Source organism: Apium graveolens, chromosome 7 (genome assembly GCF_009905375.1).
Source record: "Apium graveolens cultivar Ventura chromosome 7, ASM990537v1, whole genome shotgun sequence".
NCBI classification, from domain to species: domain Eukaryota; kingdom Viridiplantae; phylum Streptophyta; class Magnoliopsida; order Apiales; family Apiaceae; genus Apium; species Apium graveolens.
In genome coordinates, this window is record NC_133653.1 from 44,933,898 (window position 1) to 44,948,135 (window position 14,238).

General features: G+C 35.8%; 1 protein-coding gene across 1 annotated transcript; it reads right to left on the minus strand.

Annotated features, from left to right (window-relative positions):
• Positions 1–3,863: 3,863 nt before the first annotated feature.
• On the minus strand, positions 3,864–5,637 carry LOC141672853 (ARS-binding protein 1-like). Its single transcript, XM_074479543.1, has 2 exons — positions 5,103–5,637; positions 3,864–4,832 (listed from the first exon to the last, which is right to left on the minus strand). Exons 1-2 carry the CDS (start codon positions 5,635–5,637, stop codon positions 4,069–4,071), a joined length of 1,299 nt encoding a protein of 432 aa, XP_074335644.1. The 3' UTR covers positions 3,864–4,068.
• Positions 5,638–14,238: the final 8,601 nt, after the last annotated feature.

Here is a 14,238-nt window from a genome sequence, read left to right on the forward strand (position 1 = left end):
TTATTTGTCAAACCAAGTACACCAGAAACTTGCTAAAGAAATTTGGAATGCAAAATTGTTCAAGTGCATCCTCTCCCATGGCCACTGCAACAAAACTGGATAAGGATACTGGTAAATTAGTAGATATTACTGATTACAGAGGTATGATTGGCTCTCTACTCTATCTAACTGCTAGTAGACCTGATATCATGTATGCTACCTGTGTTTGTGCAAGATTTCAAGCAGATCCAAGAGAACCTCACTTAACAGCTGTGAAAAGAATATTCAAGTATCTTAAGGGAACAGCTGATCTGGGATTGTGGTATCCCAGAGAATCAGATTTTAAACTAATAGGTTACTCAGATGCAGATTTTGCAGGTTGCAAAATTGACAGGAAAAGCACAAGTGGAAGCTGCCAATTTCTTGGAGGCAGATTGGTTTCTTGGTTTAGCAAGAAACAAAAGTTAATTTCCACATCAACTGCAGAAGCAGAATACATTGCTGCAGAAAGCTGTTGTGCACAAATTCTTTGGATGAAGAATCAGTTACTGGATTATGGGTTAACATATTTTAAAATCCATATTTACTGTGATAATCAAAGTGCTATTGCTATGACAGGTAATCCAGTTCAACACTCAATGACAAAGCATATCAGCATAAGGTACCACTTCATAAGGGAACATGTGGATGAAGGTACAGTGGAATTGCACTTTGTTCCAACAGATCAACAACTAGCAGATATCTTCACAAAACCACTGTGTGAAGCTACTTTTACAAGATTGGTAAATGAACTTGGAATGGTTTCAGGTTCTTTCTCTAAATCTGCTTAGTTTTGTTCTGATACATCAGACTTTATGATCAGTATTTACAGATATTACTCTCTTTGTGTATTCTGTGCATAATTGAAAATTGCTTAAGTACTGATTGTTGTCTGATGTGTATTTCTAAACTTTGATAGTGCAATGACTGTTTCCGTGACTATTAAATCCTATGAGGATAAATGTGCTAGATGCTGACCAAGTAGTCTTTAATATACTAGAGATCCCATGTTAGAAGTAATTATTTATGTGGAAATCTATTGACACAAGCAAATTCTGATATTGAGCTTAGTTACATTTACTTTGTCTATCTTATTACTAAGTCAACAACTGGAATCATGCTTCTCATCTGTTAAGTTCTGATGTTAGTAAATCTGCTGAATGTACTAAGTGCTGATAAACCTCACTTATCAAAAGAAAAAGGAAAAGAAAAGGGAATAAAAATCAGGTACTCCTTTGAGATCTAAAGCAAAAATTGTGGAAGGGACGACCCAAGTGCATTGCTGGTATTAAGTATTATGCATCAGAAAAGCAAAAATAAATATTTTTCTTGGTGACTTTTCACACTCTATGATTACTGGAGAAATACTCTGATAATAGCATAAATTCTGATAAGCAGTCGTGACTCACTTACACTGAGAAGCCACTGTAAAATGGAATTTCAAAAGATGCATAAAATAAGCACAAAACAGTTGAGATGGACTCATGCATGAACTCATTCAATAGTAGGCTTCAGAATAATGACAGATTTTAAGTAAAGTTCTTAGTTATGCCTTATTTCTAAGATGTACTGAAGTGAATCAGACTTTACTCTTTGTCTGCTATTTAGCTTAATGCACACACTTACACTCCATATGAATGATAATAATTACTGTGGCGATCAATGTTGTTTTAGATGAACAGTTTATGTGTCAGATTGCATAAATTCTGAGGACAGGTTCTGATGGAAGTTCTGATGAATAAGTTCTGAAGAACCACAATCAGAATTTGTGTGAAGAATTACAAAAATAGGCAGTCAACTTTTCAAGTTAATAAATCATGTTCTGATGACTGTTAAGTTCTGATATAAGTCTAAGTGCTGATATTAAATTATGATTCTTTACTTGACTTATTTGTGGTTAAAATCTGAAACAGTCTTATTTTAAATCAGAATATGTTTGGGTGGAATATTAACAGTCAATATAATTAGGGTTAGTGGTACACGTCCATGCACAGTAATATTTACTTGTTTCTTGTGCGCATTAAACCCTGTTTTACACTTCCAATGGATGTTTGTATTCTCCTCAGTCTAGGGAGACGAGGTAGAATTATTTCTACCTGTCAGCATTAAATTTTCCTTGCGTCTCCTGGCATTCCATTGCCTATATAAACCAACACTTCACTCCAGCCTACACATCATTCCTTTTCTCACACACTCACTCTCTTTTCATTCATATCAACAAAATCATGGTTAACTACAACATGTTCTTGAACTATGAAACCTTCAATATGGAGTTGAGCCGTGAGAGATGGCAGCAGGAATGGCATGTAACTGCCATTCCTGATGAGATTTGGGACGCAGTTCCCCAAGAGGTCCTCACTCTTGCTCTTTTACATGGACTACCATCGCCATCTTGAGCGATTGGAAGAGGACCGGATGGAAGCTCTCCGCCAGCAGGAGCGAATCATTCGACTCGCTGTCCTTTTTGTTGAGAGTCGGAAGAAGAAATAATTTCTTTTCTTCTTCCTATTTTTCTTCATCGTCGGCTTTGTCTAGCTTCTTAGCATAGGAAAAAAGTTGTTGATGTTAGGATTTTTAGCTTAGGACACTCTTGTAATCTTGTGCTGTAATTTCAATTTCATGAATGTATTCTCTTAATATATTAATGGAATTTTTATATTTTTGTAAGATGTTATCTCTGAGTTGTTTGAAATTCTGATACATTTTTAAATCCTGATTTATCCATATTCTGATGACCATTTTATTACTGATACAAATTAAGTTCTGATTCTGACGTGGCAGTACCTGATTCCTTGATTTATTTTTATTGGTCATTCTCACACTTGATGTATTCTTTTACAGAATATTGGTTTCGTAGTAAAAATGATTTAATAAGTGGGAACAGTTTAAATTTTAAATTAAAACTGATTTACCCTGATTAATGGGATTACTTGGTAAGTGGAACGGTTTTTCCTTGAAAAACTGCATGTGATAAGTAATGATTACTGTTTTCCCGTGCCCATTAATTATTCTTTACTGCTGCATGTCTGACAGGTGTCCAACGGTTACTTTTTTAACCATGTATAAGTAAAAGAGAGAGAAAATTGTAAAATCTTTTATTTACTTTCACACTTTATCTTTATTTACTCTATTCTCTCTCATCTCCTGACGTTGTTTTTCATACAGACATTTTATCAAACACCTTACAGGCAACCTTAATTCTCAATTTTTCTCATGGCACCTGAGGATTTGATCATAGATGGAGCCAAGTTCGTTCCCAACAACTATGCTGCAATCTTAAATCATGATGAAGCTCCATCTGAGTTGCACTTTGTGCAAGATCTTCTAGCACACAGTGAAATTGGGTATGCATTGACCCAGCCTCAAGTCATTTCAAGCCAACAAGTTCTGACGTTTTGGCGGATTGGGCACTTTGACAATGGTGGTGCTACTGGTACTCCCAGCATTATTTTTGAAGTAAATGATGTTAAGCATGTGGTAACTCCTGGAGCAGTTCGCAAGGCTCTACATTTACCAGAAGGCTGCATTTTCTCAACAGCGGAGGAACCAGTTCTACAGCAGCTCATGGCCAATTTGGGGTATGAGAAGAGTTTGGCCAAGCTTGGACAGTTGAAAAGAGCACATATCAGAAAGGAATGGAGCTTTTTCTTCGACTGCATCACTAAAGCATTTGGCAATTAGTGTTCCAACTTTGATGCCATTCCAATCATGAGTCAGCACATAGGGTATGCTATTATTCACCAAACTCATTTTGATTTTGCAAGTGCTGTGCTAGGATTTATAGGGGATAGGATGACAGAGGATAGGAATGTGGTATACTTTGCTAGATTCTGTCAGCTTATACAGTAAAACCTCTGTAAATTAATACTCGATTAATTAATAATCTCTCTAAATTAATAATTTTGTCTGGTCCCGACTTGGGCCAGTTCAAAAAATGATCAATTTCGATAAGATAATAAGATAATAATTTTTTTGAAAACCCTGTATAAAAATATGGTCCCAATAAAACTATAAATTAGTAATTCCCTTATATTCATAAAAATATAGCTATTACATCTTTGTAAAATATGATTCAATTGTAGTTTGCTTTTTCATATAATTTAAATCAACATGAAGCTCATCCCTAATCTTCCTTATTGCATCCAAAAGCTCGGGTGTGGTGCTTTCATGTTGCATCAAAAAGTTATTAAGCATTTTTGATGCCTTGAGTGCTTCTTTACGTGTAACCGGCTCCAACGGTGTTGTATCGTCTTCAAGATCATCTTCAACACTATTTTCAAGGATGGTGTTTGCAATCTCTTCTATACTCTGGACCTCGGAACATGATTCATTTTCACCCGGATAATCTAAGAAGTTATTAACATCCATTTTATTACGATAACCTAGATCCTTAATCATCACCTCAAGTTCATGAATGTATTCTTCCGGAGTTGTATGTTCATTTAAATTGCTCGAAACTTCATCTATGGAACGAATTTTGCAATGTTGAAAGCACCTTGCTATTGACTCTTGTTTTACATTTGTCGTCCACGTCGCGACTGCATAATTGATAGCATCCAAAACATTAATCTTTCCTGGATCAGATTGTCCCAACTCATAACCTTCTAATAACCCACGATAAAATCTCCTGCGATAGTGCATCTTGAAAGCTCTTATAATTCCTGCATCACAAGGTTGGATTTTTGATGTCATGTTAGGTGGCAAGAAGTACAACTCAACATTTTGTAGTCCTTCAATATTTTTTGGATGTGCTGGACAGTTATCTACCACAAACAAAATTCTTCTGCCTTGCATTTGGCTATCAAACCAACGAATGTATTCATCAAAAAGTACACTAGTCATCCAAGCTCTTTTGTTTGCACGATAATGACAATTCAAGCTGCCCATGTTAACATTCTTGAAGCACCGTGGCTTTGCATACTTTCCAATAATCCATAAAGGAATTTTTTCAGAGCCATCTTCATTGCAACATATAACAACCGTGAGCCTTTCTTTGTCTTATTTTCTTCCTTCAAGTTGTTTCGTAGCAAGAGAGTGATCAGCTTGTAACCTGTAAAATAAACCAGTTTCGTCCATGTTAAAAACATCTTTCATAGGGAACTGGTTTATTTTTTCCCTTATGGACTCCAGTTTCTTCTCCATGTCCTGTACATCAACAGAACCACTTTCTCCAAAGCGACGAAATGACTTAATACCATGTCTTAACTTGAATTTCTCAAGCCAACGTTGAGAAAAAGTGTGCTCCTGATCTTGTTGAGGGTATAAAATTTTCATGGTCTCTTTTGCCTTCTCTAAAATTAGCTCTCCTGTCATATTAACACGATCTTGGTACTGGAGAAACCATTCATAGAGAACCTTCTCCATATCTGGATATTTTGCTGGTTTATGTCGCTTAATATCTTTTCTTTTCTCCAAGTAATTAGCTGCAAGATAGTATGCTGACCTTTTCAGTGTATTTGATATTGTACCTTGACTAACTTTTAGATGAAACTTATTCTCGAGCCACAACTGGAGATCTTTTTGAGTGCATGATGAATTTTCTCTTTTATATTCACATAATACTTTTCTTGCTTCATCCGTCATTGTTGATTTTGTGACACCTTTTAGATGAGAAGCCATTGTTTTGTTTGTATAATTTTTCCCCCAATCTAGTATATACAGTATATATAATATATTTTATGACTACACATACATTGAATACTTTCTATATAAAATACAATGAATTAAATTAATTCATGTACTTTGAATTTTCCTAATATACATTGAATATTTTCTATGTAAAATATAATGAATTTAACTTATACACTACATGGACTTTAAATCTAATATATTGTACATTACATTGACTTTCTAAATTCATATACATTGAATTAATTGAATTAAGTATAAAATATAAATTGTACAATTCATTTTATTTAAATTTATGTGAATAAAAATTTAATCAAAAGTTAATTTTGTTTGCTACCGAAAATTCTCTATAAATTAATAATTATTAATTTATCGATTAATTAATACCTCTCTAAATTAATAGAATTCTCCGGTCCCAACTATATTAATTTATAGAGGTTTTACTGTATATACTTTTTGTTGTGCTGATGAACCTCAACTAGCCAGTTCTTTATTTCCACCCTTTCAACTTGCAAAACGTGCTTTTAATGACTTGGTAAATGCTGACCTTAAGAAAAAGGTAGTTAGACCCTAACAAATACCTCAGTCTGTTAAACAGATCTTGGTAAATGCTGATCCTCTAACCTACAGATCTGTTTACACTGATGTCCAACCCACCACCACAACCCAGACAACTCACCACCCATCAGAACATACCATACATACACCTCACTCTATTCAACCCTCTGTCAGAACACATCTCAAACCTTCACAGATACCTCAACCTTCATCATCAGCACATACTGTGAAGCCTTCATCTTTCAAGCCCAAGAGGACAAAGACTGTACCTCAGACACCACAGAAGAGAAGGAGGATTGTTCTGAGAGATGAGTCAGATAGTGAGGAACAGGTTCCTATCTCAGAACCTATCATGAAAGAAGCTGAGAAAGTCTCTTCTCAGAATGATACTGGTATTGGGGGATCTAAGCTTCTCAAAAGGATTAGAAGAATGTCTTATGTTCAAACTCCCAAGGAATCTCCATCTTCAAAGAGATACAAGAAACAGAGAGCTCACAGGCCAGTTTCAGAGGATAAGGATGAAGCAGCTACGGAAGGAGATCAGGAATCTCTGATCTCAAAAGAACCAGAAATTGCTACAGCTACTGTTTCTACACCTCCATTGTCACCACCTCAGGAAGCTGCTACAGATAAAGCAACTACACCACCTGTTTCTCCTATTCATGAACCAGTATCTACTGAAGACCCAGGCACAAGTGCTGAAATTGATATTCACAATCTAGTTATGCCTGAGGTTCTCTATTTAAAAGCTCCAACAGCAATAAATCCATCAACAACACCACTTACTGATGCTAATGAAACTCCAGAATTATCTGCAACACCTTCTCTGCATCTGGATATTGATGATCAGAATATAGGTGAGCATCAAACTATGGATGTTGATCAGAACTTGGAAGCAGATCAGCACTTAGAGGATGATGTTGAAGTCTCAATTGCTTCTCATACTGTTCTTTTAACAGAAGGTGCTGATTCTGTCAGTTCTGATGCTGCAAATGCTGATGCTACTGGTGATGTTGCTATAAATGCAGATGCTGATGAAGCTGGTCCTTCAGGACATGCACCTCAACAGATTATTTCTAAATCTGAACTAGTCAAGAAGTTTGTTCGAGGAGAAGCACCAGTACCTTGGAGTGAAACTCCTAGAGGACATGAGTGGACTAAGGAATGAAACTCAGTTACCTTTATTCCATCTGAAAAGATTCTTGCTGAGCACTTGGAAAAAGCTGATGAAATGTTAATTAATGATGATTTCAAGACACAGCTTTGAGTCACTGCATTGAGTACTAGACATCTGCAAGGTCTACATTCAACAACTTATGCAGAGTTACATAAAATTCAGGAAGAATTGCTCAAGCAAGAAACGGTTAAGAAAATTGACAAGAAAACTTTCTTCCAACCTACCTTTGACAGAGTTGCTTACATTGAGAAGACCCAAGAGAAGCAACAGTCTCAGATTGATGATATTTTGAAGAATCAAGCTTCTCAGCAATCTCAACTCGATGAAATCCCATCCTCAGTGGAATTGCTTGTCTCTCTTCTCTTACCTGTTGATGCCAAAAAGGGGGAGAAGGTAATTAAGTCCAAATGCAAAACTGTTAAGACACTGAAGGGAAGGATGATGAAAATTATGACCATGGAAACTCTAGAATGGGTGGAGGTCATGGTCAAGGTAGTAGTTTCTCATCAAGAAGAGCTGAAGCTACAGGTCATAGAACAAGTTCTAATACTGGAAAAATAATTACTTCTGATACTAGTAAAAGGATAAGTTCTGATGAACTTTTGGATCTTGATGAAGAATTATCAAGACAGTTATTTCTTAAGGAAAATCCAGGAATGGACTTTGAGAGTCTGATGGAAGAAGAAGCTAGACTTAAGTCAGAAAAAGTCAATTCTAAATCTGAAGCTTCTGTTGGTAAAAAGAAACTTCCAAAGGCCAAAGGCATTGTGATAAAAGAAAGGACAAATCCTGAAGCAATCAAGGCTAAATCACAATTGCAGATAGATCCAAGGTCCATGGGCAAAGAAAAAGTTGGTGAACCTATAAAGGTTTATGTGCCTCCTGTGGATGAAGAAATTACTGTTGAGGATGCTGATCTTACTCTGACTTCAAGGAAGATTTCTAAGACAACCTCTGACATGGCTCAAGTTGTTCAGAGTCAAGATATAATTAGTTCTGATATTACAAAGAAGCAAGTAACCTCTGACATAGCTCAAGTTGACTTGATATCAGAAGATAAATCAAAGGAAACCTCTGACATTGCTCATGTTAAACCTTCAAAGTTACTCCTACCAGGATTCACCAAAGCCAAGCAGACTCAACCTTTGAAGACTGCTGCAAGTGGTTTTGAAGCAAGAGTGGTTACTGGAAAGGAAGCAAGAGATAATTCTGGATTGGGTAGTGCTGATGAAAGAAGAGTACAGAACACAACCAATGATCCAACTTCCTTAAGTGAACCAGGTATTGGAGCAACTCCTGAAAGATTGAATCAACTAGAATCTGTACAGATGGTTTACCATACCTACTTGAAAGAACACATCTTGTTGTACTTCATGACAGATGGTAGGGTTTATCATATAAGGGAAAATGCTATTCCACTGAAGTATTTTGAAGAATTGGAACATGTATTATTCTTACTTCAAGTGAATGACAGAATAACAGAAAGTGCTGCAAACTATTTGAAGAATCAAATTCAGAGACAGAAAAGTCTTTATTCTGTAAAGTCTAACAGCACATATCTTCCAAAGTACAAAGATCACAAGGGTGATATTGTTGAGATGAAGCCTAACTCTGCTGAGATTATAACTACATTTCTGGGTTATAAGGCTGTAGAATTCAATCTTGAGTCTGACAAGGTATATTTGATCAGACTGGATCAGGACATAAGGAAAGCTAGAATTAATGATCTCAGGGCTGCTATCTTCCAAACTGGTGAAGATTCTGCAGAGCTTAAAGATTCTAAAAGGAGGATGATTGATGAACTCAGATATGCTGAGACATGTTTGTTAAAGAACTATCTCAGAACAACTCCTGACATCAGAGAGATCAGAAAGTGAAGCCAAGTCAAGATCTATAACTGCTCAAATTCTGATATCTATACAGACTGAAGTTGTTATCAGAAGTTAAAGTTGGTAAAGCTTTAAGGACTGTAAGTTGTAGTTATCTAGTCAAATTCTCATGCATTTGTACTTAATGTTTTGACATCATCAAATATCTGTTAAACTTGTATATTATGCTAATTTACAAGTTGGGGGAGATTGTTAGATATATTTGATAATGTCATGACTAATATGATTTATGTTTAGTTTTCAGATCTTACTTAAACAGGACAAATCAGTACTTAACTGAAATCAGCACTTATACTGAAGTCAGAACTTAAGTTATCAGTACTAAAGGTTCAGGAGATATTTATCAGAAGATAATATCAGGACTTAAAGGAAACGTTCAGATTAGGAAGGCGGCTGATTGAAAGGAAGAGAAGATCAAGACAAACGTAAGAAGAGATATGCATGAAGAAGGAATTCTATGAAGAATAGAACACTTGGAAGAAAAGATATCTGATTGATATATTTTAGGAAGCAGAATTATATTCCATATCAATTAGCGATTATCTTGTAACTGTGTAGTATATAAACACAGACATAGGGTTTACACTATAAGTGTTATCATTATCGACAATATTATTCATTGTAACCCTAGCAGCTCTCATGATATTTGTTCATCACTGAGAAAGGACAGTTCCATACTGTAACAGAATTTATTGCTTTGAATAAAGTTTGTTTTCTGTTACTTGTGCTATTAGAATTCGATTTGATTGTGCTATACACTGCATTCACCCCCCTCTACAGTGTGTGTGACCTAACATCCATGTCAGAGGTTGTTTGAAAAATCTTCTTATGTATTAGAGTAAGATTAGCATCTTCTACATCATCAGTTATTTCTTTATCCATGACTGGATTATAAACCTTTACAGGTTCATCAAATTTTTCTTTGCCCTTGGACCTTGAATTAATTTCCATTTGTGATTTGGCTTTGATTGCCTCAGAATTCGTTCTTTCCTTTATCACAATACCCTTAGGTTTAGAATTTATTCAATTTGAGTTTGTTGCTTCTCCTGAGTGTTCTCAATGTAGGCAATTATGTCAAAGGCTGGCTTGAAAAATCTGTTCTTTTCAAGTTTGGTATTCATATCTTAGTGCATCAAGGTTTCTTGAATTTTATTCACCGTGGCATGAGTTGTTGAGTGTTGACCTTGATGGTGTCTAGTACACAATGCATTAACTCTCAGCTGTGCGTTGAAATCATCATTTAGCAGCATTTCATCAGCTTTTGCTAGATGCTCAGCAAGAATCTTTCAGAAGGAACAAAACTAACTGAGTTCCATTCCTTAGTCCACTCCTTTCCTCTAGGAGTTTCATTCCAAGGTACTGGTGCTTCCTTAACAAACTTTTTGATTAGATCAGCTTTATGAACTATTTGTTGAGGTGCATGTCCTGATGGACCAGCTGCATCAACATTTCGATTGGTAGCAGCTTCACCAGTAGTTTCCTCATTGGTAGCATTAGATCTTGCAGATTCTGCAGTATCAGCATTCTCTGATAAAATAGCAGTATGTGAGGCTATAGAGGCGTAAACATCATCCTCTAAATTCTGATCTGCAGCCAAGTTCTGATCAACATCCAAAATTGGTGTTGTTGATGGAGTGAGTTGAATTGTTGGAGCTTCCAAGTACAAAACCTCAGGCACAATTAAGTTATGAATATCAATTTCAGCACTTGTACCTGGTTCTTCAGTATATACTGGATCAACTATAGGTGACATAGGAGGTGTAGGTATTCTGTCTTGAGCAGTTTCTGGTTGTGCAGAAGGAAGTGATTCAATAATAATTGGTTCTGTTGAGATCAGAGATTCCTGATCCCCTTCCTTAGCTACTTCCACTACATCCTCTGAATCTGACTCAACTATGTCCATGTGAGCTCTCTGTTTCTTTAACTTCTTCAAAGGTGGAGACACTTTAGGAGCTTTATCATCAGGATTTAACTTTCTAAGCCTTTTGAGGGGCCTAGAACTCCCTGTTACAGTATCTTTCTGAGAAGTAACCTTCTCAGCTTCTACAACAACAGGTTCTGATATTGGAACATGTTCCTCAACATCTGATTCATCTCGCAGAATAATTCTCCTTCTCTTCTGTTGAGTCTGAGGTACTTTCTTAGTCCTCTTGGGTTTGGAAGATGAAGGCTTCACTGTAGGATCTGAAGGTTGAGGTTGAGAACTTTGAGGTGTTTGTGTAGAGGTGGTAGGTGCTGATGGATGAGGTTCTGATGGTTGGACATCAGGATATAGTTCAGTGTATTTAACTGGATCATAGGTTATTAAGGCTTGTTTGACAGATAAAGGAACTAGGAGGGGTCTTAACACAGCCTTCTTATTATCAGTAGATAATAAGTCATTAAAAGCTCTTTTAGCTAGTCTGAATGATGAGATTAATTCACTAGCTGATTGGGGCTTATCATCACAACAAAAACTATAGATAAGCTGACAGAATCTAGCAAAGTAAACAGTATTTATGTCTTCTGTCATTCTATCCCCAATGAAACCTAAGACAACACTTGCATAATCAAAATCAGTTTGGTTAATAAGAGCATACCCGATTTGTTGGCTGAATATGGGGATTGCATCGAAATTAGAACATTTGTTTGCAAAAGCCTTGATTATGCAGTCAAAGAAGAAACTCCATTCCCTCCTTATGTAAGATCTCTTCAACTGACCCAGCTTTGCCAATGTCCTCTCATACCCCAGACGGGCCATCATGTTTTGAAGAACTGGCTCTTCAACAGTAGAATAAACACAGTTCTCAGGCAGCTGCAGTGCTTGTCGAACCGTAGCCAATGTCACGACATGCTCATCCTCCCCTGATAAAAAAATAATACTTGGGGACCCTTGAGCACCACCATCATCATATACTCCGCTTCTCCAGAACTCCGGCACTTGAGTACCAGAGACTGCATCAGGTTCGGTCAGAGCGTACCCAATATCAGAACTAGCAAGAAAGTCCTGAATGAAATGAAGTTCTGATGAGGCTTCTGACTTGCTAAGAATAGCGGAGAAGTTATTAGGAACAAACTTAGCTCCATCAAAAATTATATCTTTTGGTGCCATTCTGTAAGAAATTAAGTGAGTAAGAGTATGTTTACAAAGTGTTTGTAAAAAGTCCTGAGAGAAAAACAACTTCAGAAAATAAAAGAGAGAGGGAGAGAGAGAGAGAGAGAAAAAGAGATTTAGAATATAAAAGTAAGTAAAAGATTAGAAAATCTTTTATCTCTCATATATATACTTTATTCACTCAACAGACATATTTTTGAAGCATGGGATACACTTTACACCTGGCACCATGTCAACAGTCAGTAAACGGTTAGAATGAGAGTTAATGGACACGTAAAATAAGCAATAATTACCATGCACATGCAATTTTTCAGGACATACACTTTAACCACTAACCCATAATGATTATGACTGTTTTATCTCACATTAACCAATATTATGTAGAAATATTATCGTTTAGGTAATGACCAAAAATAAACCAAGTAAATAAATATTGCCACGTCAGCATTAAAACTTGATTATTATCAGGATTAAAAAGTCATCAGAATATGGTTCCTTAACTCGAAAAGTGAATGTGTATTCCTGTAATTCTTCACACAAATACTGATATGGTTTCATCAGAACTTAATCATCAGAACTTGTCCTCGGAATTTATGCAATCTGACACATAGACTGTTCATCTAAAACAACATTTATCACCACAGTAATTTTCATCATTCATATGGAGTGTAAGTGCGTTCATTAAGCTAAATATCAGACAAAGAGTAAAGTCTGATTCACTTCAGTACATCTTAGAAATAAGGCATAACTAAGAACTATACTCAAAATTTGTCATTATTCTAAAGCCTACTATTGAATGAGTTCATGCACGAGTCCACCTCAACTATTTTGTGCTTATTTTATGCATCTTTTGAAATTCTATTTTACAGTGGCTTCTCAGTGTAAGTGAGTCATGACTGCTTATGAGAATTTATGCTGTTATCAGAGTATTTCTCCAGTAATCATAGAGTGTGAAAAGTCACCAAGAAAATTTTATTTTGCTTTTCCAATGCATATTACTTAATACCAACAATACACTTGGGTCTTCCCTTCCACATTTTTACTCTAGATCTCAAAGGAGTACCTGATTTTTATTTCTTTTCTTTTCTTTTTCTTTTGATAAGTGAGGCTTATCAGCACTTAGTACATCCACCAGATTTACTAACATCAAAACTTAACAGATAAGAAGCACTATTCTAGTTTTTGACTTAGTAATAAGATACACAAAGTAAACTTAACTAAGCTCAATATCAGAATTTGCTTGTGTTAAAAGATTTCCATATAAACAATTACTTCAAACATGGGATCTTTAGTATATTAAAGACTACTAGGTCAGCATCTATCACAGTTATCATCATTGGATTGAATAGTCACGAAAATATTCATATCACTATCAGAGTTTAGAAATTCAAATCAGATAACAATCATCACTTAAGTAATTTTCAATTTAAGCACATAATACACAAAGATAGTAATATCTGTAAATACTGATCATAAAGTCTGATGTATCAGAACATAAATTAAGCAAATTTAGAGAAAGAACCGGAATTCATTCCAAGTTCATTTACCAATCTTGTAAAAGTAGCTTCACGCAGTGGTTTTGTGAAGATATCTGCTAGTTGTTGATCTGTTGGAACAAAATGCAATTCCACTGTACCTTCATCCACATGTTCCCGTATGAAATGGTACCTAATGCTGATGTGCTTTATCATTGAGTGTTGAACTGGATTACCTGTCATAACAATAACACTTTGATTATCACAGTAAATAGGAATTTTAGAGAATTCTAACCCATAATCCAGTAACTGATTCTTTATCCAAAAAATCTGTGCACAACAGCTTCCTGTAGTAATGTATTCTGCTTCTGTAGTTGATGTGGAAATTGACTTCAGTTT